This window comes from Python bivittatus, unplaced genomic scaffold (assembly GCF_059951505.1).
Source record: "Python bivittatus isolate LINGU-HERP-01145 unplaced genomic scaffold, Pbiv_v1 ctg000980_np1212, whole genome shotgun sequence".
In the NCBI taxonomy this organism is placed as follows: domain Eukaryota; kingdom Metazoa; phylum Chordata; class Lepidosauria; order Squamata; family Pythonidae; genus Python; species Python bivittatus.
The window spans coordinates 401,929-423,554 of NW_028277125.1; the positions used below are offsets into that span (position 1 = coordinate 401,929).

At 52.5% G+C, this 21,626-nt stretch overlaps 2 protein-coding genes across 7 annotated transcripts in view; both read left to right on the forward strand.

Annotated features, from left to right (window-relative positions):
• Nucleotides 1-1,934: 1,934 nt before the first annotated feature.
• Nucleotides 1,935-14,177, forward strand: PPP1R2 (protein phosphatase 1 regulatory inhibitor subunit 2). Of its 2 annotated transcripts, none has more exons than XM_088131922.1 (6): nt 1,935-2,197; nt 2,352-2,459; nt 2,581-2,652; nt 7,196-7,299; nt 8,138-8,353; nt 8,807-9,051. In XM_088131922.1, exons 1-6 carry the CDS (start codon nt 2,013-2,015, stop codon nt 8,857-8,859), a joined length of 738 nt encoding a protein of 245 aa, XP_087988048.1. In that variant the 5' UTR covers nt 1,935-2,012; the 3' UTR covers nt 8,860-9,051. The 2 variants fall into 2 exon arrangements, with proteins under 2 accessions (XP_087988048.1, XP_087988047.1); XM_088131921.1 differs by lacking the exon at nt 8,807-9,051 and adding an exon at nt 12,778-14,177 and having other exon boundaries at nt 1,937-2,197.
• Nucleotides 14,178-15,630: 1,453 nt separating this feature from the next.
• Nucleotides 15,631-21,626, forward strand: part of ACAP2 (ArfGAP with coiled-coil, ankyrin repeat and PH domains 2) — a 33,813-nt gene continuing 27,817 nt past the window's right edge. For 4 of the 5 annotated variants that reach the window (XM_088131916.1, XM_088131918.1, XM_088131917.1 and 1 more), the window contains exons 1-2: nt 15,631-15,782; nt 18,965-19,022. In XM_088131916.1, coding sequence (XP_087988042.1) covers nt 15,730-15,782; nt 18,965-19,022 — 111 coding nt within the window. In that variant the 5' untranslated portion in view covers nt 15,631-15,729. Of the gene's footprint in view, nt 15,783-15,834; nt 16,639-18,964; nt 19,023-21,626 lie in introns of those variants that run through there. The other variant, XM_025174421.2, reaches the window with a different exon arrangement.

Below are 21,626 nucleotides of genomic sequence, written 5' to 3' on the forward strand. Positions count from 1 at the left end.
GAAAGGGAAAAAAGAGGATGATTGACAAGGAAGCTTAACATCAAGTTACAGCAGATAATAATACAGGCCATTTGAAAGCATCTTAAAGATGCCACGATTGCTAAGAATCTTTGCCAAAAAACAGGTCATGCAAGACAAATTTAAATCTCTTTAACAAGGTGCCTGCTTTAGTGAACAAAGCCACCCAGAGTTATTTTGGTTGAGGTCCCCCGAAATGGAGAGATTCCAGCATTCTCATTCACGTGTGGCTCGGAAGACACAGAGCTGACCGGCCGGCCGACTAGCCCACTCAGAGCCGGCATTCACGGCTCTACCTCAAGCTGGAGCCCAGGAGTCAGCGGGGCTGTCTCGGGGTCAGCATTACTCAGTATTTTTATTAGTAACCTGGGCAACAGGATTGATGGGCTGCCTCACTGGGCATGGCCTCCGGCTGCTGATCTAGAAGATGTGCAACCAGGAACCCCACCCCTGAAATGGGCCCCTGCTCCTTTGGGAGGAGGGACTAATTTGCCTGCTGAGAGAAATAGGAGTTTGCCACTATGGTCTGTAAGCCTTTTCTTAGATCTGGCCAGCAGTTCCTGTATCTAGAAACACAGCGAAGCAGGCCCCTACTAGGCACATGCATACGTTTGACTCACCTCACAGCGGGCTAAGACACGTGTAGTTAGTTGTTCTAAAACTACAGGTTGGAGAGCAGGAAAAAGTGCTCATCTGGTGCTTCTGCAAGAGCTGCATCTTGTTATCGGCTGGGGGAGGGCAACTGCTTGCCACCAACGGCGCACCGTCAGTGACACCGCTCAACTATTCTGACGAAGCTTGGCTGAAACGGCTTCCGTCGTACAGGCGAAGCAAAAGCGGGGAAACCAGACAGCCCTGCGACGCCTCCCCGGACGCCTCACACCGACAGCCCGGGACCCTGCGACCGATTCTTTGCCCGCCCGCGGCCCGATGACCGGCTCGGTCACAGGGCCGGGGAGCCGGGGAAGCGGCCCGGGAGCGCCTTGCCTGCGGCAAAGCCAAAACCGCCGAGCTGACCCGTTCGGTGGCAGGCGCGAACCCCACCCCCGGTCGCGAACTGCCCCGCTGCCCGTCGCAGGCTCTGCCCAGCAGCTCCGCCGGCAGCCGCCGCGGGAGGGGCGAGGGCCCGGCGCGCGGGTCCCCCCTTCCAGCCACTGGCCGCATCCTGCCCCTGCGAAGCGGGACTCGCGTCCGAGGAAGCGGCAGCTCGCGGACGGGCTGCCTCTGGAGACGCGCCGACAGCCGGCCCCGGCCCGACGATCCGTCGCGCCCCGCCCCTCCGGCCGAGCCGCGCAGGGGAAGAGCCCGGTCCCGCCGAGGGCGCGCTCGCAGGCTCTGCGGGGCCCGGAGGCCCCGCCGCCTCGCCTGGGGAGCGCCCCCGCCGCGGCCCTCCAGCCGGGCCGGGCCGGGCCGGGCCGGAGGGGGCGCCCAGAGAGCGAGCCGAAGGAAGGGGCGCCCGGGCGAGGGACGGGGGGCCGAAGGCAGAGCGGGCCCCGCCCCAGCCTCCCCGGAGCCGCTGACCCGGCGCTCCCTCGGGCGCCCCCCCGCCCCGGCGGCTTTAAGGCGGGAGGACCCCAACTCCCAGCGTCCCCCAGCCGGGCATTCTGGGAGCCGGAGTCCACCCCGCCCGCCCTAGGCCACCTCGGGGGGCTTCCCTCTAAGCCCCGCCAGCCACTTCCCTCCCGAGGGAGGCCCGGAGCGCCGCTCTTCTGCTCGCCCTGAAGAGGCGGCGGAGCGGAGGCAGGCGCACGGAGCTCGCGGGGAACGGCTGCCGAGCGCCGGCGCGCGCGGGAGCCAGAGAGGGGGTGGGCACAGGCTCGCTCCGGGAGGCGCGAAAGGGGCGCCGCCCGGCTACCGCTCAGGCCCCGCGGCCCAGACCCGCCTCCGTGAGTGCACGTGACCTCCGGCCCCGCCCCACGCTTGTGACGACACAGGCCGGCGCCCGGGCCGCGCAGGCGCGGGCCCCGCGGACGGGCCGGGCGGCGGCGGTGGCGATGGAGGCGAGAGCGTCGGCGGGCGCCGGCAGGCCCGTGAAGGGCATCCTGAAGAACCGCTCGGGCAGCGGCAGCGGGCAGGGCCTGGCGGATTCCCTGGCGCTCCCGCAGGCGTCGCCGCTGCCGCCCGCCGGGGGGCCCCCGCAGGCGCAGCCGAGCACCGAGAGCAGCGGCGAGGAGCACGGGTGGGCCGGGCCGGGCCGGGCCGGGCCGGGCCGGGCGGGCGGCGGGAGCTGGGGGCGGGCCTGCCCCGGGCGGGGAGGGCGGCGGGCGCGTCCCGCCTGGCCTGGCCTGGCCTGGCCTGCCTCGCCTGACCTCCCCCCGCCCCCGCCCCCCCAGGAAGAAGACGCAGAAGTGGGACGAGATGAACATCCTGGCCACCTACCACCCCGCCGGGAAGGACTACGGGCTGATGAAGATCGACGAGCCCAGCACGCCCTACCACAGGTGCGGTACCCCGGGGAGGCCGGGCCGGGCGTCGCCTGCCCGGGGCTCAGCCGCCCCCCGCCCTCGGGCCCGCGGCTGCGCGGCCCGACGAGCCCCCGACGAGCTTTCCGTCTCCCCGCAGCCTGAAGGAGGAGGATGCCGGCAGCGACGCCGAGGACAGCCCCGCCCCCACGGCAGACGTCCTCGCCAAGAAGTAGGTGCCTCGGGCGGGGCCCGGCCCGCGCCTCGGCGGAGGGGCCGGAAGTGGCGGGCGGGGGTTCCTGGCCGTGGGTGGGGGACGGGGACTCCCGGCCCCGCCGGGGGGTCCGCCGTGGCCGCGGGGCCCTGACTGGGTCGTTCCGGCGGGCGGGCGCCTCCGCGGACCTCCGTTTTCCCTCTCAGGGGTCCGAACGCCTTGTTCACGGTTCCGACCACAGCTCCCCTCCCCGCAGCAGCTCGGCCGCCCGCTTGGGCGACTCCTGCCCTGCCCTGCCCTGCCCTGCCCTGCCCTGCCCTGCCCTGCCCTGCCCTGCCAGTCGTGGCCTCTCTCCGTTCCACCAACGCTCTCGCCAGGTATCGGTTTCCAGAGCTTTGGGAAAGAAGAACAGCAGGCGCTCAGGAATCCGAAGCAAATGGGGGGGGGGGGATTTTTGTTGCCAGAACCATGAAATGGGGGTGATCTCTAATCCTATATTTTGGCCTGCTGCGGCTGGCCTGATTTGCTGATACTCGAACAGCTCTCCGTTCCTGCTGGTCTGGGGCAGGAGAATGTTTTTCTTGCTGCTTCTGCAGGCCAAGGATCAGCAGCTGGAGGTGAATGTCCTTCCTGCGAGGATGGGGAAGAGAGGATGGGCCCCTGGTTGGTCTCCGTTGCTGCTGCCCTTCCCTCCAAAGTTTTTGGACTGATTTTCGTGAGGGAACGGGGATGCAATACTCCCAGTGACTCTGTGTTCCCTGACCAGGGGAAAAATCAGGCTGTGCAGCAGGGCTGCTCTCTGGCGCATTATGGCCTGACTGGCTCACATAGTGGGTCACAGGTTTCTTTCCAATTCATCAACTTCTCTTTGGCCTGTTGTTCACACCTTGCTCCTCCCTCCTTGATCCAAAACTCTATTATGAAAAAAATTCACCTTGCTCCTCAGTCTTACCTGCTTAGAGTAGCATTTCATCCCCTTGCTTATTCAAAAGGAACAACTTAATGCTTTTACGAAAATTCTCCGTGGCTTAGATTTACTGTGTCTTTTGTTCCTTGTTTCGGTTAATCCTCTCCCAGTGATCTCCACTGCTATGAGTATCTTTTTGCTTTAAAAAGTTCCTTCTTGCTCCTAACATATATGGAACTCCCCGAGCACCTGTGTGGGGTTGTCCCCAACCACCTTCATTTAGGCACATCAATCTTCTTCAGTGGGGCAATAAAAATACTACTTATAATAATTTGGAGCCCAGCTCCTTGCTCAGGTTAGGATCTCCAATGCAGAATGCTATCCTTCTGGATGAAGTTCTTTTGGATCCTTGAAGACTGTACTGTGTCTGAATTCTCTCTTATCCAAGCTACACATGGCCAGGCTTTCAGCTGTCTGACTGATTTTTACTAATCCGCTCATCTTCCCGACGGTTCTTAGGTTCTGCTTCTGTTTCCAGTGCTCTTAAAAATGAGGCACTGGTAATAAGGAAGAGAGGTGGGATTCCCACAGAATAGAGTAAAACTGTAATGCCCAGTGATGTGATGTGATGTAATGTGATGTGACGTGACGTGACGTGATGTGGAGTTTATACTTCCTGTCTCATGCACTGGTAAGCCAGTGCTCCAATCGCAAACAGTGCGGTTGTGTGCACAGTGTGAGGACTCCTCTTGCCAACAGGTGTGACTAAGAGCTCCAGGCTATTCGCTGCAGGAGCATGCTATTCACCATTACAGCATGCTGATGCGCATGAAATTTTATTCAACTTATGGTCTGCATTTTTACTAATGCATCGCACTGAATGACAGGTTCACATTTATCACATGATCAGCCGTCCTTTTCGTCTGCCCTTGCATCCTTGTTTTTTGTATCTGAAAGTGTACAGCTCTTGGTTGAGCGTTGCCTTTCTGAAGTCCTGATTTTGTCTTCCTTGACACTTGATGACTTCATTTGCAAATTTGACAAGCAGCCCTTTGCTCCCTTACCCATGTAGTCCTTAGAAAAACCACGGGCACGCAAGATTGGACAAAGGCTTGAGACGGCATTTGAGGTGGCCCTTGAAGAGCATTCAGAGAGCAGGAGGTTCTGTCCTGCGTCTGAAGGCTGTCCTATTTGTCCATTGCACTTCTGTAATTTACCAGACTAGTGACCGTAGAGAGCCGGTTTGGCGTGGTGAAGGCGCCGGACTAGAAGCCAAGAGACTGCGAGTTCTAGTCCCGCCTGAGGCACGAAGCCAGCTGGGTGACCCTCGGCCACTCATACCCGCTTGGCTCTAGGAAGGAGGCAAGGGCAAACTACTTCTGAAATCTTGCCAACAGAAACTGCTGGGACATGTCCAGGCGGCTGCCAGGAGTCAACACTGTCCTGAAGGCACCAAAAAAAAAGTGACTGTGGAAGGAGAGAGAGATTGGTTTGGAACAATTTCTTCCAAATTTATGCTGGCTGCTAGTTATCAGTGTATTCTTTTCTAGAAACTCATGGGTGGCTACTTAATTATCTGCTTGGAATTTCACAAAGGGTGATTTCAAGCTGACTGGGTGGCAGTGTTCTGGATCCAACTTCTTGTCTTTATTCTGCATGGGGACAACTTCTTTTTTGGCCTCTCAGATATTGTCTCCTTGATTAGATGTCCTTCCTTACATCTCTCCTTTTGGTGCAACCCCATGGACCTCAGGTAGGTGGTCTCAACTTTCCAATTTGAAAATGTTTTGGCTTCAGTATCTGAGTCTTTATTTTTCTTTCTGAATTTCTAATCATGCCCACTTTTTCTCTGAGCTTTTTGAAATCAGCTTTCATAAACTCCAAGAGCTGTGTTTCACAGCTCTTCCTCGTGTAAATTTCCCCAAAGTTCCTGCCTTTAGGGGTTCATCAGTCCATCTTAATATTCATTTTCAATTGGAATTGAGCTTTCGTGTATGTCTCTGTCAACTACACCTGTCTGCATTCTCCTTTTCTTCCCTTCCCTGTCATCTTTTTTTTCTTACGTGAGGAGCTTTGGAGACATTTGTTTTTGTCTATGCTGCTGGAAAACAAGGTAGTGTTGTAATTGATAGAGAGAGAAGATTGGGAAGTGTTGGCATATTTGTTGTCCCGCTGCACAGCGTGGTCATCTTGTGGGGCCTTCTTAGTAGCTGCACTTGTCCTGTAGAACAGCGGCTCCCTGAGGTTTATGTGGTCCTGACCCTCTGAGCTTTCTTTAAACTGAACATTTGGCTCTTCCAGGAGGCCCTGGTGTAGGGCATAGTGGTTTACTCCTTGAAAGTCTATTCTGTTTGTTGTAACCTATAAAAAAAAAAAAGTATCACATTTTGAAAGTTGTATTTTTTAAAAGCATAGAGGTGTAAAATTTCCAGAAGGGTTGAAACCAAGGTGTTCTTTTGGGACAATGGGATAATGGATATTTATTTATTAAATTTATACAGGACCATTCATTTTTCTAAAAGTATAGCCACTTAGCAGGGTCTTCTCTTAAATTCAGGGAATTTAACAATGAAATTATAATATAATTACACTATAAAAAACATGTATGTGTTGGAAATAATGCAGGAAATTCAGGGATAATTATGGCATAATTATGAACTTTACCAAAGAATTATATGCAGTTACATTCAGGACCTCCAGCTAGGTGTATTGTTATCAGTTCGTTCTAACCCTGTGTAAGTTGCCCAGGTAATTAACAAGTGGGTGGCCATAAAATAGAAATTATAAATAAATAAATCTCTTTGGTAGCTTCAGTTTAGAACTGGTCTTAAGCCAAATTTTATTTTTGGGGGGTGGGGGGAGAACCTGTGTACCCTCAAACAACCATTGCATTTTTTACCTCACTTTGTTCTGATATTTTTTTAAGTCTTGGTATGAGAAGACCTGTATCTCCCCACTCATGAAGATGGCACCAGCAGCTGTTTCTTAGTGCAAGAAGATTTCTTATATGATAAGAAATGATAACTTTTTAATGCTGAACAAATTAAATCCTACATACAGTACAATTTGCATAAACAACACTTCTCGTTTTATTCATTCTAAAAGGAAAACATGCATACTTTTTTTTAATTTTTTCTTCTAATTTCACAGCCACTTCCTGTTCTGAATTGTAAAAATGGAATATGACCAGGAGCAGGGTAGGGGAATTGAAACTTTTTTAAATGGGTTCCCCCTCTAGTCAGTTGCCTCTTTCCCAAAGTTTTGGCTAGGGTAGTGTTGGGGCTGGAACTTCAGGAACAAGGCTGCTGGACTTGAGCGGATGGACTTCAGCCACATTCTGGGCTCCCACCTAGCCATTAGCGATGTGTTCATCCCTAGATTTCTCCAATTTCCATTTAGCTCATTACATCTTACAATAAACAATTCCACGGTTGAACTCTTGGTGCTGTGAAAAGGTTCTTCGTTGCATTTGTGGTTTTTCTTACTTGAGAGGGCCATGCCACTCGACCTGTGATTTCATTGCTCTGGAAGCCTAAGTGCCCGATATCTGCCGGAAGACCCCCGTTCACATGCTTTTCTGGAGATGTAGACTTCCCACCTCTCGTGTGTCTTGGGCAAGCAGCCTCAGCCCAGCTTTGCATTTTCTCTGTACAGGTTGGCAGCCGCGGCCAAGGGACAGGGCCCCAAAATCCTTGCAAAGCAGGATGACAGCAGTGAGGAGGAGGATGACGAGGTAGACTTGACTCCAGAAGAACTGGGTATGTGTGGGTTTGTGGTTTTACAGCATTAGACCGATGCTGTAACACACCCCGCCCTCAGGAACTCTTTGCAAGAGCTCTCACAGGAATGGCAAGGACTCGCTTGAGCAGATTGTGTTTTTACTGCAGGCGCTACATAGTGTAGAAATGACCAAGATCAGACTTGCCAGACCCTTAAGAATGTGGTAGCCACTCTTTCTCTCCCTCTCCTGCCTTCTCTTGCACCTCACCTGTGGTCATGTAATGGTTCTGCCTGGTCCACGCTTCCATGTCCCCCACCTTGCTAGCTTCAAGGGAATAAGAGCGCAGGTGGACTCTGCTGCTTACCTTATTTGTCCAAAAAGGATCTGCAATCCATGTACATGTAAGCGAACGTGAATGGTTTTAATGGCTTATGAATAACTGGACTGGCACTCCACCACCATCTTTCCAGTCCTGAGATATTTTTTCTTCTGGTGGCTGAACATTAGTGTTACCAAGCCTGCTGGTTTAGCCAGCCTGTGTGTATGTTCGCAAGGGCTGGAGAAAACCAATTAAATTTTGGATTTGTTCTGCTTCTACCACCACCACCACCCTTTGCAGTTTTTCAGGTGGGAGAGTCTACGTGTTTTAGAAAAGGTGTGTGTCCAGGTGCAGGTAACTGTTGCATATAATCTAGCTTGTAGACACTCCTGCAATGCATTATGCAAAATGGGGGTGATTTATGATGCAGAAATCCCCCAGTCAATCTGATTGCGCTGGATTTCAACTTGCATGACTTCATGTATGTGAAACGGAATGAAACTTGTGAATCAATGGTTGGTGCCATGCTATATATATTCTGTTTCTCATGATACAGAGAAAAAGAGACAGTTTGAAATGAAGAGGAAAATGCATTACAATGAAGCACAGAACATCAAGCTTGCCAGACAGTTGATTGCAAAGGAAATGCGTGGTGAGGCTGCTGATAATGATGGTGAGGAGGAGGAGGAAGAAGAGGACGACGACGACGACGATGATGATGATGATGAGATGCAGGATGCATGTAATACAGGAAGGATGAGCAAAGAATCGGGTGAGCACTGGGCCTCATTGAGAAAGTCCTTTTCACTGGGAACCCGTGAGCTGCAACTGGCCGGATTGGTCACCCCTCCCCAGTTGCTGCCCTGGAACCTTTCGCCATGATTCTGTGCAGCGTGGAAGATTCTCTTGGTTTGTGCCGTGCCAAGCGTTAGAAGCCTTTCCTGGCACATCCCATCTCTTCCAAATTGGCTGCCGTCTGTTCTGTTTTGTCCCTTCTGGTTTGTGAGGGGACTCCCTTCTTGAGCTGGAGAGTGAAACAGTGGAGGGCAAAGTAGACAATTAGCTGTTCTTGCTTTTCTCCTGTTGTCTTTCAGTTTGCAGGAAGACAAGCCAGCTTGAGTTTGTGCTGGGAAGCAGGCTCAGGTGGTGTAGACGAACCGTTAGCCATAGGTCGCTGGCGGGCTTGCGTTCTGAATGAGCCTTCCCCTTTGTATTTGCGTTCCAGATGCAGCAGCATGCCAGAAACAGAGTGTCTCCTTCTGCATCAGCTTCCATTGAGCCTGTTGGTGTCTCTAAGTGGGGCCTCCCGTCCTCCCCGGGTGTCCCTTTTGGAGAGGGAAAGAGCTTTCTCCTCCAAGACACTTTCTTGGTTGGGCTGTTCTTCGCATGAATAAATTGAGCGCTTCTTTTTGAAATTCCAAGAATGGTGAATGTCAGAGAAATTAAAACCAAAACCAAAACCTGGGTTGCCCAGTGTCACCAACCTCTAGTTGCATAAATTTGTATCTGTATCAGCTAAACTTCTCATTTGCTGTTAGATATCATTGGAAACTGAGCTAGAACCATCCTTGAACCAAGAAAGGCGTAAGGAAAAGTAGAGTAGCAGCCTCACAGCCATCAGGCAGGGAACAATATTGGAGAGAGGCAGCAGAGGAGGAGAGGGAATGCCATCTCCCTGTGCTGCCCACGCTTTCAGCTAAGGGAGCCGAGGGAAGAGAAGCTCCTCTGTACAGCAGGCCATCTTAGCCTGGGCCTGTTGGGAAGCCGAGATGGAGTTGGGCTGGCCAAGACTTCAGAAGGAGAGGCACTCCCAGCCAGTTCTTGTGCTGCCTTTGGCAGCAGCATGCCCTGAGCACAAAGAGCGCTCTACTGGGGGCCCCTGTGTACAACTCAGCCTTACCATAGCGAGAACTGCTATAGTTAAAGGACAGAAGACCAGAGGAACTTGCAGAGACGGTCTGAGTAACCAACAGGGGAAGGTTGGGATCTTCTTCCTTCTTCCTGCATGCTTCTCAACAGACGTGGGGACCCCCACCCACCTCTTCCAGACAGGGACAGAAATACCCAGTTTTATTTGATTTTTTGTTAACATCCTTCCATTTTGTTTCTCAGTGGGCCTCTTCTGATCTATAACTGTTGATTTTCTCAGGTGGCTTTGTAAGCCAAAGGCTATTAGGCCTTGTTACCAGTCTGCCAGAAGCTGCTTCTTGGATCTTCTGGCTTTTACGGGTGTTTAATGCTTAGTATCTGGCTATTGGGCCCCAGGGATGTGATAGACTAGACAAATGTGACTTAAAATCCAAAATACTGAACTTTTTATAACTCTTAGCACTCTGATGTCTCTCTGAAACATTCCTAATTAGTCTTCACCATACTGGTTTTGGATAAGATCTTTGCTTCACTCTTCAGCTAAGTGGGAAGAAGGGACTAGATGTTTTCTTTAGGGTCCTAAGGCTCCAGCTCACCAGGGTCCCTCTGGAAGTCGCTGAACTATTATTTCAATAAAATGATATGGCCACCTATCTTGTAACAGCAACTCTGGGTGGCTAACATAGAATAAAAACTCAATAAAACCTGCCAGTAATAACAAATATACATTTAGCAGCAGCTGAAGACAAATCACTATCAATAACGTCCATCTCATGGGCTCCGTTAATTTTCCAACCCTGGGAAAACAGCTCTGTTCTTAAGACTTTCCAAAATGCCAGCAAAGATGGATCTTGAAATAAAAGGTCTGCTTCAGGTCCTGCCAGATGATATTCCCTGATAGACGGGAGCTGGAGTGTGCCCCTGTGTTGGAACCAGTGGGGTGGATAGGAACAATCAGGTTAATAACCCAGCCCTGTGCCATGAAGGGCTTTATTCATGACAACCAGCATCATGAAAGCCTACTGGGAGTCAGTGCACAGGCACACCAAGGCGCACCCATAACTGCCTGTGTGGCTGTAGCGTGAACCAGTTAAAGCTTCCAGTTGCTCTTCAAGGGTAGCCTCGTGTGGAGTGGATTGCAATAATCTCCTCCAGAGATGACCAAGGCATGAGCAACCATGAGCAGTGCCTCCCCATCCAGGAAGGAGCAGAATTGGTGCATGAGGGGTAACTCTACATAACCCCCCCCCCCCCGTCCATGACTGCCACCTAGTCCTTGAACAGGAGGCACGAGTCCAGGAGAACTCCCAGGTTGCTCACCAGTTCTGTTTAGGGTAGCACCATCCTATCCAGAATTAGATGGCGGATGATTGGATCCAGGGGGGCCTAAAACCCAGTCACTCAGACTTGCTGGGGTTGAGCTGAAGCCTTTCTCTCCCCATCCAGGCCCCTATGCCTTCCAGATGCCGAGAGATGGCCTCAACTACAGCTCCTAGCACCCCTCGCCACTGGCCAAGGCAACGGAGCTCCTGAGAGTTACAGCTAAACAAAATCCAGAGGGCTGTAGATTCCCTCATTTGCCCTGGCCCCTGGCCGTCAACACTGGAATATCTGTTTCCCCTTGCTCTCTGTTTCCCTAGCTGCACAGCTATTCTTTCTCCAGGTTTCAGTGCCAGGAGGATAATACCTGTCCATCCACAGCCTCTCCACAGTTGCTGGCAAGCTGCTGATCGGTCCTAAACATGGGCTCCAGCCTCTCTGGATTTAAGAGGCTTCTGCTCACTCGTTCCTCTTCCTGGTGTGAGTTGTAGGGCCAGGGAGCAAGCCAGGGGTGGGCACGCAGCCTTAGTTGTCATCAGCTGCCTCTGAACTGTTCTAGAGTTAGAGCTCAGGTATACAAAGTACAGTCCACCTGTGATGCTTTTAAAAGCCTTTTTTCCCTCTGGAATCAAATCATTTATTTTTCTTTGTTTATGACCATCTATTTTCTTTTCCAAAGACCCTATTCATTGATGACTCAAGGTGACATGGCACAAAGCCAAATAATTCACATGTAACTGGTTCCTTGTTTGAGTAAATAGATGGAATCTGCCTTCTGTACTTACAGCACAGCCAATATCCAGTTTTATTGGATTGTTCTATGCCACCCAGAGTCTATGCCACCTTTTTGTGAGATGGGAAGCCATATAAATTTGTTTAATAAAATAAATAAATATGGCTTACAAGCCTGGATTGGATGGGTATCTCGAATTTTAGGAGAGGTGATAAAAAACATTAAAAATGCTGATGCTGACGGGAAGCTTCGGGCTTATACAGTCCCAGCCTCCTCTGTTTTCAACCTTTGAGAGCTTTCTTGCAATTAATTTTGTCCTTAGATTAGCTTAACCCACTTTCAGTAGTGAAATGACACTATGTCTGTGGCTCCCTTTCCTTTATTCTATCCAGGCATCAGCCGGTGCTCTTCCCCTCGTCTCCAGCCATCTGCTCCTGATGCCTGACTCCTCTTGTCTCCTGATCTGCTGTCATACTTCAATCTCTCTAAGTCTTTCTCCCAAATCTCTAGGATGGATGGGAGCCTCTTGAGTCTGACCGAACCTGTGCTTTAAACAGTCTTGTACCAGGGTGATCCTGCCAGCGTCCTCTAGTCTGCCTTTTTTGAGCTGGGCCTCCTTTGTGCTTCAGGCTAGTCAGTAAATCAAAGCACAATCTTGCGTAGGCGGGGCCTTTTCTTCTCGATGTGGGGATCAGCCTGCAGGGGGAGAGGCATGTATTGGCAACGGCAGGCATCGGTAGCGGGGTGTATGCCTTCTGCCAGTTAGGATCGCCCGGAGCAGCAGCCTGGGGACCTCTGGTAGGTAGATGCTGAGGTCAGGCAATAGCAGATCATTTGATCTCCTAGAACTACATCCTGAGGGGCAGCAAGACAGCTTTTGCCAACGGGAAGGCAATTTCAACCCCCCTGAAAGACCTAAATACTAATGTGGTTCTGAAGGGTGGGGATTCCCCTCGTAGACTTGCTCGGGAGGCAGACAACTAGGCACTCCACCTGATTTCAGGATTTGGCACATGAAGAACTGGTAGTCTGTGGAATGGTTGATTTGCACAGCAAGTATTAAGAAGCCAAACACTAGGAATGCTCTTTGTGCTGTTGAAACTTAACATGAAACAAGGGTGTGTTTTTCGTAAGCCCAGCAGGGTTTTACCATGCATGCTGTTAGCAAGACTCTTGGTCTGCTTCAGAGATGACAAATGTCTGTCCCACAGCTGGGATGCCTAGTGTTGCCTGCTGTGAAAACCCATGTCTGCCCTTCTCTTTTTTTCCTGCAGTACCTGCTCCTAGTGACCCGCTCGAGAACATTGCACACAGCCTAGAAGAAGTCTGCTCAGGACTGTAATAGCTCCTAAAGTCATCCCTTTGTATTCCTTGCTGCATCACCCTTCTGCAGTTCTGATTCAACAGGTTGGCTTGCACTTTGATATTTGACAAGAACGGTGGTGATCTCAAGGTTTTCAGTGAGGCAGTTGCTAATGCGGCTGGTTCCGGTGGTCACGGAAGATGATTTTGTTGCTCATCTGCAGAATAACACAGTGTGGGGTAGCTCCAGTGACCTGGACACATCCGTGTCACTCCTTTCTCTGGTTTGCACCTGCAGAACATCTGGACACTTTCTTTTCTCTTTTATTTGGCATCATGCTGTAGTATTTGAGTAGCCACAAATATTCCCAAGAGGGCTTTGGTGTTAATGTGCCAAACGCTAGCCGGGAAAAGAATGAACCACTGGGCAACTGGCAAGACACTTTGCAAAAGGGATTGATGGAACAGTGTTTTTATAGCTTTCTTTCCCTTCCCCTCCAGCAGAATTTATGTAACTGGTTCTTAGAGGCAGGTCGTCCTTGCCTCAGCTGCTGAGGGTGAGAGAACAGTTGCCTTAGGTTTGCTTTCCCAGCTGGCTGTTCTAAAGTGGGAGATGATCAGCCTGCCTTGGTAGATGCTGTAGCTTTTTTCCATTTGAGTTGATCTGGACCGGAAGCATTGCACGGCGGTTCTTTCCTCCCTCAGGCCACTCTGCCTCTCAGGGTGCCTTCCCATGTGGCTGAAGACTGCCATCCTCTAGGAAACAAGACTCAAAACCCTCTGAACAGTCCCATGTGGCCTGCTGGCCTTCCTCCTCTCTAGGTGAGCCTCGAACAGCCTGACTGGCCTTCTGTGCATATCTGTATGGACCTGTGAGGAGAAACAAATAGCTGTGGACAGATTTTCTGAGAGACTCTGAGGATGGCACTCTCGGTTAATGATAGCATCAGGCAGCAAGAGAGCCCCTCTGAGCCTCTGGTTTGGTTCTCACTCTGATGGCACAGGCAGAGCGCACAGATTCTTAACTTTGCCAGAGGAGGCAGTGCTCACACAGCCCCATATGATCCTGTGATCTCTTTTTAGGGTGGCTTCTCCAATCTCTATGTCATGAATGAAATCTGAATCATACAGCTATTTTGTAGTTTGATTGACCTTGTGATTTTCTTAAAGCCTTAGAATGGGGAGGGGCTTCCACGTGGTCAGCTAATGTTTGTAAAATGATTTGGAGTGTTCTAACGAGCTGAACTTGCCTAGAAAATACCCAGGTTGCACTACTGAATTGCTACTTCATTTCTGGATTCCATTTCCACTGGCTTGTTTTCTCCATCTAATTGTTTTGTTGAAGTAAAGAAACCACTGTGGTTTTTTGTTCTGTTGAGTGTATTTTCCAACAAGCAGATCGGGTGAACTCCTCCTCCGTGGGGGCGCGTGGCTTGACCGATCACGTGTCAACATTCTGGTGCGGTGGCCTTGGTTTGTATTCCTGGACCCCCGGCTGGACTCTGCTGTTGTGTTCTCCTCTGTTTTCTTGCCTTAGATTGTGAGCTCTTTGGAGAGGGACGCCACGCGGATTCTGTATAACCTTTGGCGCACTGGGCCTGAATGAAGGCCACAGCGGTAGACGCTGCGGATGGCCGGCTTCCACAGGCCCTCCTGACTTATCTGTGAAACTTGACACCTGCAGTTCTGGGAGACCTGCGTGGACCTGGAGGCTCGTCTCCCAATGGGGGCCCTTAGCCTTCCAGCAGTTTGGCAAGAGCAGGCCCCGCAGCTGGCGTTGGCAAAGAGGAAGCAGAGTTTTCTTCAGCACTTCAGCTGTTGGTGGTCTCTCTGGATTTAATTTATGTAATGAGATGTCTTTGACTACTGACACGCTTCATAATTGACAATAAAAGGGTTCATTCAAACGGAGACCTTAAAAAGTTAAAATAGTCATTGAAACGTGCAGGTGGAACAAACAGAATTAATAGTTAAAACGAATAATCAACATGTTGGGAGGGCCATTTAAGGCCTTAAGCAAGACGCTTGACCCGAGGCCTGGGGTGGCGGAGCGGCCCGGCCCGGCCCGGCCCGGCCTTTGGGGCCACCGCAGGCGCTCCATGGCGGGCAGCCCGGGCACCCCTGGCTCTGTCCTGGCCCGGAGGGCTGTGGGGCCGCGGGAGCGGGACGCTCCGGGCCGAAGGGAGTTGCCCGCCCCGCCCACTCGCCCGCGTTGCCAGGGCCCGGAATCGGTACAGCCCGGCGCGCTCTTCAAAGCGGCCCGCAGAGCTGCGGCCCGCGAGCGCCAAGAATTCCCGGCAACCGATTTCCAGCGCTCGGGCAGGGAGGGCGCGCCAGGCGCGAGCCGGGAGGGGCTTGGGAACGGCGGGGCGAGGCAGCGCGCGAGGGGGGGGCGCCTGCGGGGAGGGGGCTCCGGCGCCGGGGGCCGAAGTCGCAGGAAGCTGCGCGGCGTGAGCCCCCCTTCTTTCGCAGAGGGCGCGGAGAGGAAGGAGAAGCTGGGTTTGGGGAGCGAGGGGCCGGCCGACGCCACCCGCGTCCCCGCGATGCGTTTTGCGCTCGGCACCCACGGCCGCCCCAACTGCCCCCCGGCACCCCGCAAGCGCCCAAACTTCCCCACAGCCGACCTCCCGAGCTAGCCGCAGCTGGCGGATGCGGGGGCGGTGCCACCGCGGCCGACGGGAGTTGACGAGGCTCCTCGTGGACGAGCTCATTGGGTGGTCGCCCCTGGCGGGCCGGGATCGGCGCGGAGGCGCCCGCGCGGTTGGGTCCCGGAGACGCCCGTCAAGGCTGGAGAGGGCGGCGTGCGGAAGCCCTCAGCTCGGCGGCCGGATTGGCTCCCGGGAGGCGCCCGCCTTCTCATTGGTGGGCGGGGAGCCCCGCCGCCCCGCCCCGCGAAACCGGAAGCGCGGACGCGGCCGTTCGGGATGCGGGTGGCCGTGGACTTCGAGGAGTGCCTCAAGGACTCGCCCCGCTTCCGGTAGGCGCGGCGGGCCCCGCTCCCTCGCTGCCCGGGCGGCCCGGCGGGGCGGGGCGGGGCTCCGCGCCGCTGGCGGTTCCTCCGAAGGAAGCCGCCGCCCGCCGCCCGCCGCCCGCGCGGAGGAGGCTCGAAGGGAGGCCGCCCCGCGGGGCTGAGAGGGCCCTGCCGAGCGCTGCTTCCGCCCCCGAGGGTCGGCGGCCGCCTTTCCGCCGAGCGGGGCCGGGCCGGGGCGGCTTCCTGCTCCGGGGCGGGGCGGGGCGGGGCGGCCGCGGGGAGCCCGGCCTCGACGCCCGGTGGCCGGGCGGCGGGTGGCTGGGCGTCGCGGTCGTTCTGGCTCTTCTGGCGCGGCGTCCTGCTCCTGACACGCCTTCAGCCGGGAAAGCGGCCCGGCAGCCCCCTCGCGGCTCCCTGCTGGACGGCCGGACGGCCCACGCGAGGGCCCCCTGCTGCCCCTGCCTGGGGCGCTCGGTCGGGCAGAGGGACGCGCGGCTGCAGAGTCGCCGTGTCGGAGGGGCCCTTGTCCCGCGCGGGCCCGCGGAAGCACGGCCGGCGCTCGTCCGTGCCTCGACGCGCTGCGGGGCGGAGGCCCGTCGCGGTTCCGAGCGCACGCGGCAGAAGGGAAGCCGCTTGCCGCTGTGACTGCTTCTGGGGGTGCCCCCAGCCCCCGTCCCCTGTTAGGGAAGCGCAGCCCCCCGGACCGTCGGAGGAACCGCTCAGATTGAGTGGAGCTGGACTCCAGCGGGCCAGGGCCGGAGGAGGAGGAGGAGAAGGAGGAGGAGGACCCGGGATCAGTCCGAGTGCGGGAGGCAGGGCTCTCCGTAGCGTCGGCGCTGCCGTGCTCGCCGCTCGCGGCCGGGTAGGTTGGAGCTGAGCAATAATCCCCGCTTCTTCGGCGAGGGGGTTTTCCATCACCTCCGAAAGAGGGAGAGATGCACCCCCGGCTTAGAATCCTTCGCTTGGTCCAATTCTTCTGGATATACTGTATGTGTCTCCAGCCTTTCCTTTTAGGGCAGGTTGCAGAGAAATTAGTGGCTCCACAATTCCAGAGGCCTCTAGAAGAGGTGGATCATTTGGATTCTTTGACAGCTGAGCCTGGCCAAATACAGCACGGAAAGTTATGGATGATCTACAGAGAGATCAGGATCAGGGGAATGCAGTCCTCCTGGGTCTCTCAGTGGCTTTTGATCAACCATGATATGCTTCTGGACCATCTCCCCGGGATTGGAAGCGGGGGACACTGTTCTGCAGTGGTTCTTTTCCTTCCTGAAGGGGTGGTTCCGGTTGGTAATGGTGGGAGATGAGAGTCCTGCCTAGAGATCTCCGTTGGACGGAGTGCCTCAGGGATCTCTCTCTTCTCTGTTCCTTCTCAGCATCTACATGAAACATCTGGGGAAGATCATTTGTCAGCATGGGGTTCAGTATCATCAATATGCTGATGATGCCCATTTATGCATCTCATCCCCAGACTGAACAGGTGGCGCAGTGGCAGTGCTGACCTAGAGCCAAGAAGGTGTCAGAGTAGGATATGGAGAAACAGACTCCAATTGAATCACTCCAAGTTGGAGTGGCTTTGGGTGTGTGGGCCTAGCTCTTCCAGAGAAATTCTACCTTTGACGCTGAATGGATTGGATGCTTCCACTCAGAGGTGGTCTTCCATTTGGGAGTTCTAGACTCCCAGCTCCTGCCTGAAGAATAGGTGGCAGCTGTGGTTAAGAGGGCTTTTGCAGAGTTACAGCTTGTGTGCCAGTTGTGACCATGCCTGGAGCGGGAGGCCCTCCTCACAGCCACTCATGCCTCAGTCACCCCCTCTTTGGATTACGTGCATCTGCCCCCTGAGCATTTAGGAACAATAACTGGTATAGCATGCAGTAGCCCAGATGCTGATGGGTGTTCTCCGATGTACTTGGGTGACGTGAGTGATTTGGAAGCACCGTTGCCGATTGGCTTCTCGGAGTGATTCAAGGTGTTTGTTGTTGTCAGCCCCTCCTATATTTGTCTGCCTATGCAGTCAGACTGAAGTGGGCCAGCTCCCTCCAGGTCATGTCTATCTGAGATTGTCATCTGGCAGGATCTGGACCTTGGAAGCTGACATTTTCAAATGTTGCTCCCATACTTTGGAATCTGCTCCCTATGGAGATGCAGCCTGGTCCTTCCCTCCTGGGTTTAAGGGGAACGGTTGAAACCTAGTTTTTCTGCCCAGCACAGGAGGAGGACATGTTGTAAGTGAAGGCTGGAGTTGTGTATTTTCTGTTTATTATCTTGATGTCAATTTTGTTGATATTAGGGGATATTATTTTTGAGTGGGTTGCTCTTTACTTTTATGCTGGCTTTCAGGAATGGGCAGCATATAAATGAAATAAGTAAGTAAATAAATATAATAAGGTTGGGGGGGTATTGATGTAAATGCAAGGAAATAATCAGGTGTTAGTTTAGTCAATACCTGGTATTTGTGTCCTGCTTATGTTATAACTCAGTGAAGCTGAAGAAGCTTTTAGTTGGTGTCAATGTTATTTAGAGTAACAGTTCAGCTTCATTAAAGCAAAGCTGGTCCAGAAAGCGGCATAAAACACTTTCGTTCTACTGGAATTATGCAAGTTAGACTCTGCAACTATTTTTCCGGCAAAGGAGAGCTCAGGCACTCTTTTTTTTTTCTTTTCTTTTCTTTTCTCTCTCTAAAAATAAGTTGTCTCCTGATTTTACCTGCTGCCTTTCAGTTTTAGTGCTCATTGCTTAGGGAAACATTTTAATAGGGATCAGATGGGGGGGGGTCAGTGGCTGTTGCCATCATAGTTCCACTTATTAAAAAACAGTCCCTGGTTTTTTGTTAGTCGGAATGAACAATTTCTCCTGCGGAGCATTGACTTCTTTCCTTCTGAAAGTCCTTCATTAAGAGCCGGAAGAACAGAATGCTCCTGTGAGGAATTCAAAATGTCTGTGAAATGAGAAGCCTTGGTAGCGCGCCAGCCATGGAGCAAGGAGCTGTTTGGGGCCTGGCAATTTCTAGTACCTGTAGAGGCCCATATGGCTTTGTTTCAGGCCAGATGGTGGCTTTCCTCTGCTTGTAGTTAATGTAGCTCTGATTCCCTGCTTAAAAATCTACTGGCTGTAGTTAATAATTGGGAATTTCAGTACTGAAGACAACATCAATGAATGCTTATGAAATCTCATGTTTCATCTTGCAGGGCTGCCCTAGAAGATGTTGAAGGAGATGTAACTGAACTAGAGCTGAAGCTGGATAAGGTGAGCAAACTCAGCTTAGGCACGGTCCAGAGGGTTCCTTCAGGATGCTCCAGGACCGTGTTGAGGGAGGACCACTTGTCCACTGGAGGCAACTGAGCCCTTCCAGATAGTTCACCCACCTTCGCTTTTGTTTCAGCCTTATAGCTCTGCTTAATTCTTGGACTTGAAGACTTTGTGTTAAACTGCCTGGGCTGTTTGCTGGGCTTAGCTGCTCACTGTGGCATGCATCTTTTGTGGTCCTCTTTTTCTTCTATGAATTCTGTTTTGGAAGGAAGGGTAGCTGAGATTAAACGTCATGAAATGGCTGGCCAGGTTGGCAATCCACTTTGCCACTAGATAGATAGGGATCTCATTTGGCGATTTATATGCTGATGGTATCAGTGCTCTGCTTATGGTCAGAGGTTTCTCTGAAGAACCAGAGGACAGAACCTTCCATTCCTTGCTTTAGAATTGGATGTGGCCCTTGGATCCAATTTTTGGCATATCTTCAAAACTTGTCCTCCTTTTGCTGTTCAACCTGAAGTGCCACTTGTGAAAAACCACTTGCAAATGAAGTCCTTCCTCCATAAAATTCTTGGTGGACATAGTCTATATGGATCAGGCAATAATGAAGAAGTCCAGGTCCCCATCCATAAGGACTTTCTAGGTGATAACTAGCACCTTTCATTGCACAACAGATTAATAAAAGTGTGGCTCCCTTAATTAAAGTGGAATGTGACAGGAATAAGTGTGATCTATAAATAAATGGGCAGCTACAGTTTGGAGCAGTTTAAGGATGTCATAACGATCAATGGCTATTAGCCTTGAGGCAGCATGACTGCCTCTGAAGGCCATCTACTGGGAGACTAATGGGCTTTCTTGTGTAGTTGGTTGGCCACTGTGAAAAAAGACTACTGGACTAGATGGGTCAAGGGTCTGATCCAGCAAGGCACTGCTTATGCTTTTAAGGATGGTCTTCAAGGACAGCCTCATGTAGAGTGTACTGTAGTGGTCCAATCAAGGGATAACAAAGGCATGAGTAACTGGAGGGAGCTTCCCCTGTTCCAGGAAAGGCCACAGCTGCAGCTGGGCAAAGGCCTCCTTGCCACAGTTTCCACACTGCTAGTCTTGCAGGAGCTATGAGTGCAGGGCCACTCTTTCACAGGGAGCACCATCTCCTTAAGGGCCCACATTGGAACCACCTCAGAATCAGCCAACCTGTGGATTAATAGCCACTCCACCTTGCCTGGGTTTAGCCTGAGCCTGTTCAGCCTGCAAGCAGTGGGTTAAGACTTCTGTATTTCCAGGTTGGCCCAGGGTGGAGATAGCACATTTGTTACCTTCTACATGTTGATGATCCCTCCCTCTGACTCGTAAGATCTGCCCTCCGGCAGCCGCTCGGCCCTTTGGGAGTTGTTGCTGTTCTGTGCGCAACAGAAAGAGGTGTTAGGATCCAAGGGGTGGAGTGTGCAGCATCGGCTGAGACTATGGAGGGGTATGTCCAGCTCTTTCCCTCAGTGGTGGCAGCGGTGGTAAATCCCATTATTCAGAATTGCCAAGAAGCAGATGAGGCATCCGCAATGCCAGTAGTACTGCCAAAAAGATCACAGTCCATCCTTAAATTTTAGTAAGCTTAGAAAATACCCGTAAGCAGTTCTGTTCCAGTTTGGTACCTGACTTAAGGGCTTATTGTCTAGAGAGTGTGGAACGCATTCAAAAATGCAATCCAGAGTGTAAACCGCTTGCTCCTTCATTCTAGCCACATGAGTAGATTCAGAGAAGCTTTGCTATTGTTTGGGGGGCTGCTCCAGGGGGCTGCGTTGTGGTCACCGGGGTGAGAGCTTGTGGGGAGGCTGAGAAAGGAATGGAGAGGAGAGGAGATGTAAACCATCAAGAGACAGGAAAATCAGGTAGGTCAGTCAGCCAGGGCTATGCCCCCCATCTGAGTAATTCATAATCATGTTGAAGAGCACCGGGCCCAGGACAGAACCCTGTTACCCCACTGGATGCCTCCCTTTCTGTCGACGTAGATCCATTCAAGGCTGCTCTTGGGTATGGTTGTTCAGCCGTGGTGCATCTGACTGGTAGTGGAACCCTCCATCCCACATTGTTCCATTTCATCAAGGAGGCAGCTATGGTCAATTTTTTCAAATGCCTTGCCTCACTGAAGTCTAGGTACGCTGCATCTGCAATATTCCTTCGATGTACTGACCTAAAGGGTATAGTTTCCAAGAGTGATATTAAGCCCCGCACAGCTGGACGAGATCTAGAAAGCGAGCGCTGCATCAATTTTGATCAGATATCTTCCATGTTTGTCTGGAGTAAGTACAGAATTGTGGAAACTTGGACAGGAATTTCCTGCCCTGATTTATAGTGAGTTAATTAAGGCATCCTCTCTTTGATCTGAAACGCTTCTTCCTAGGCTTCTTGCGGCCTGGGCTGAGTTGCTGCTGATAAGACGACTTGTCAGCTGCCTCCCCTCTGCCTCTGGTTTGGTTCCTGTCTCCACTCCTTTCTATTCATCCCCCAGTCTGGAGTGTTTGTGTCTGAATTGCAATCGTTCAGGAGCAAGTGAATTGTATTATTACAGTCCAACAATAAAATTCTCAACAACCGGAGACATGG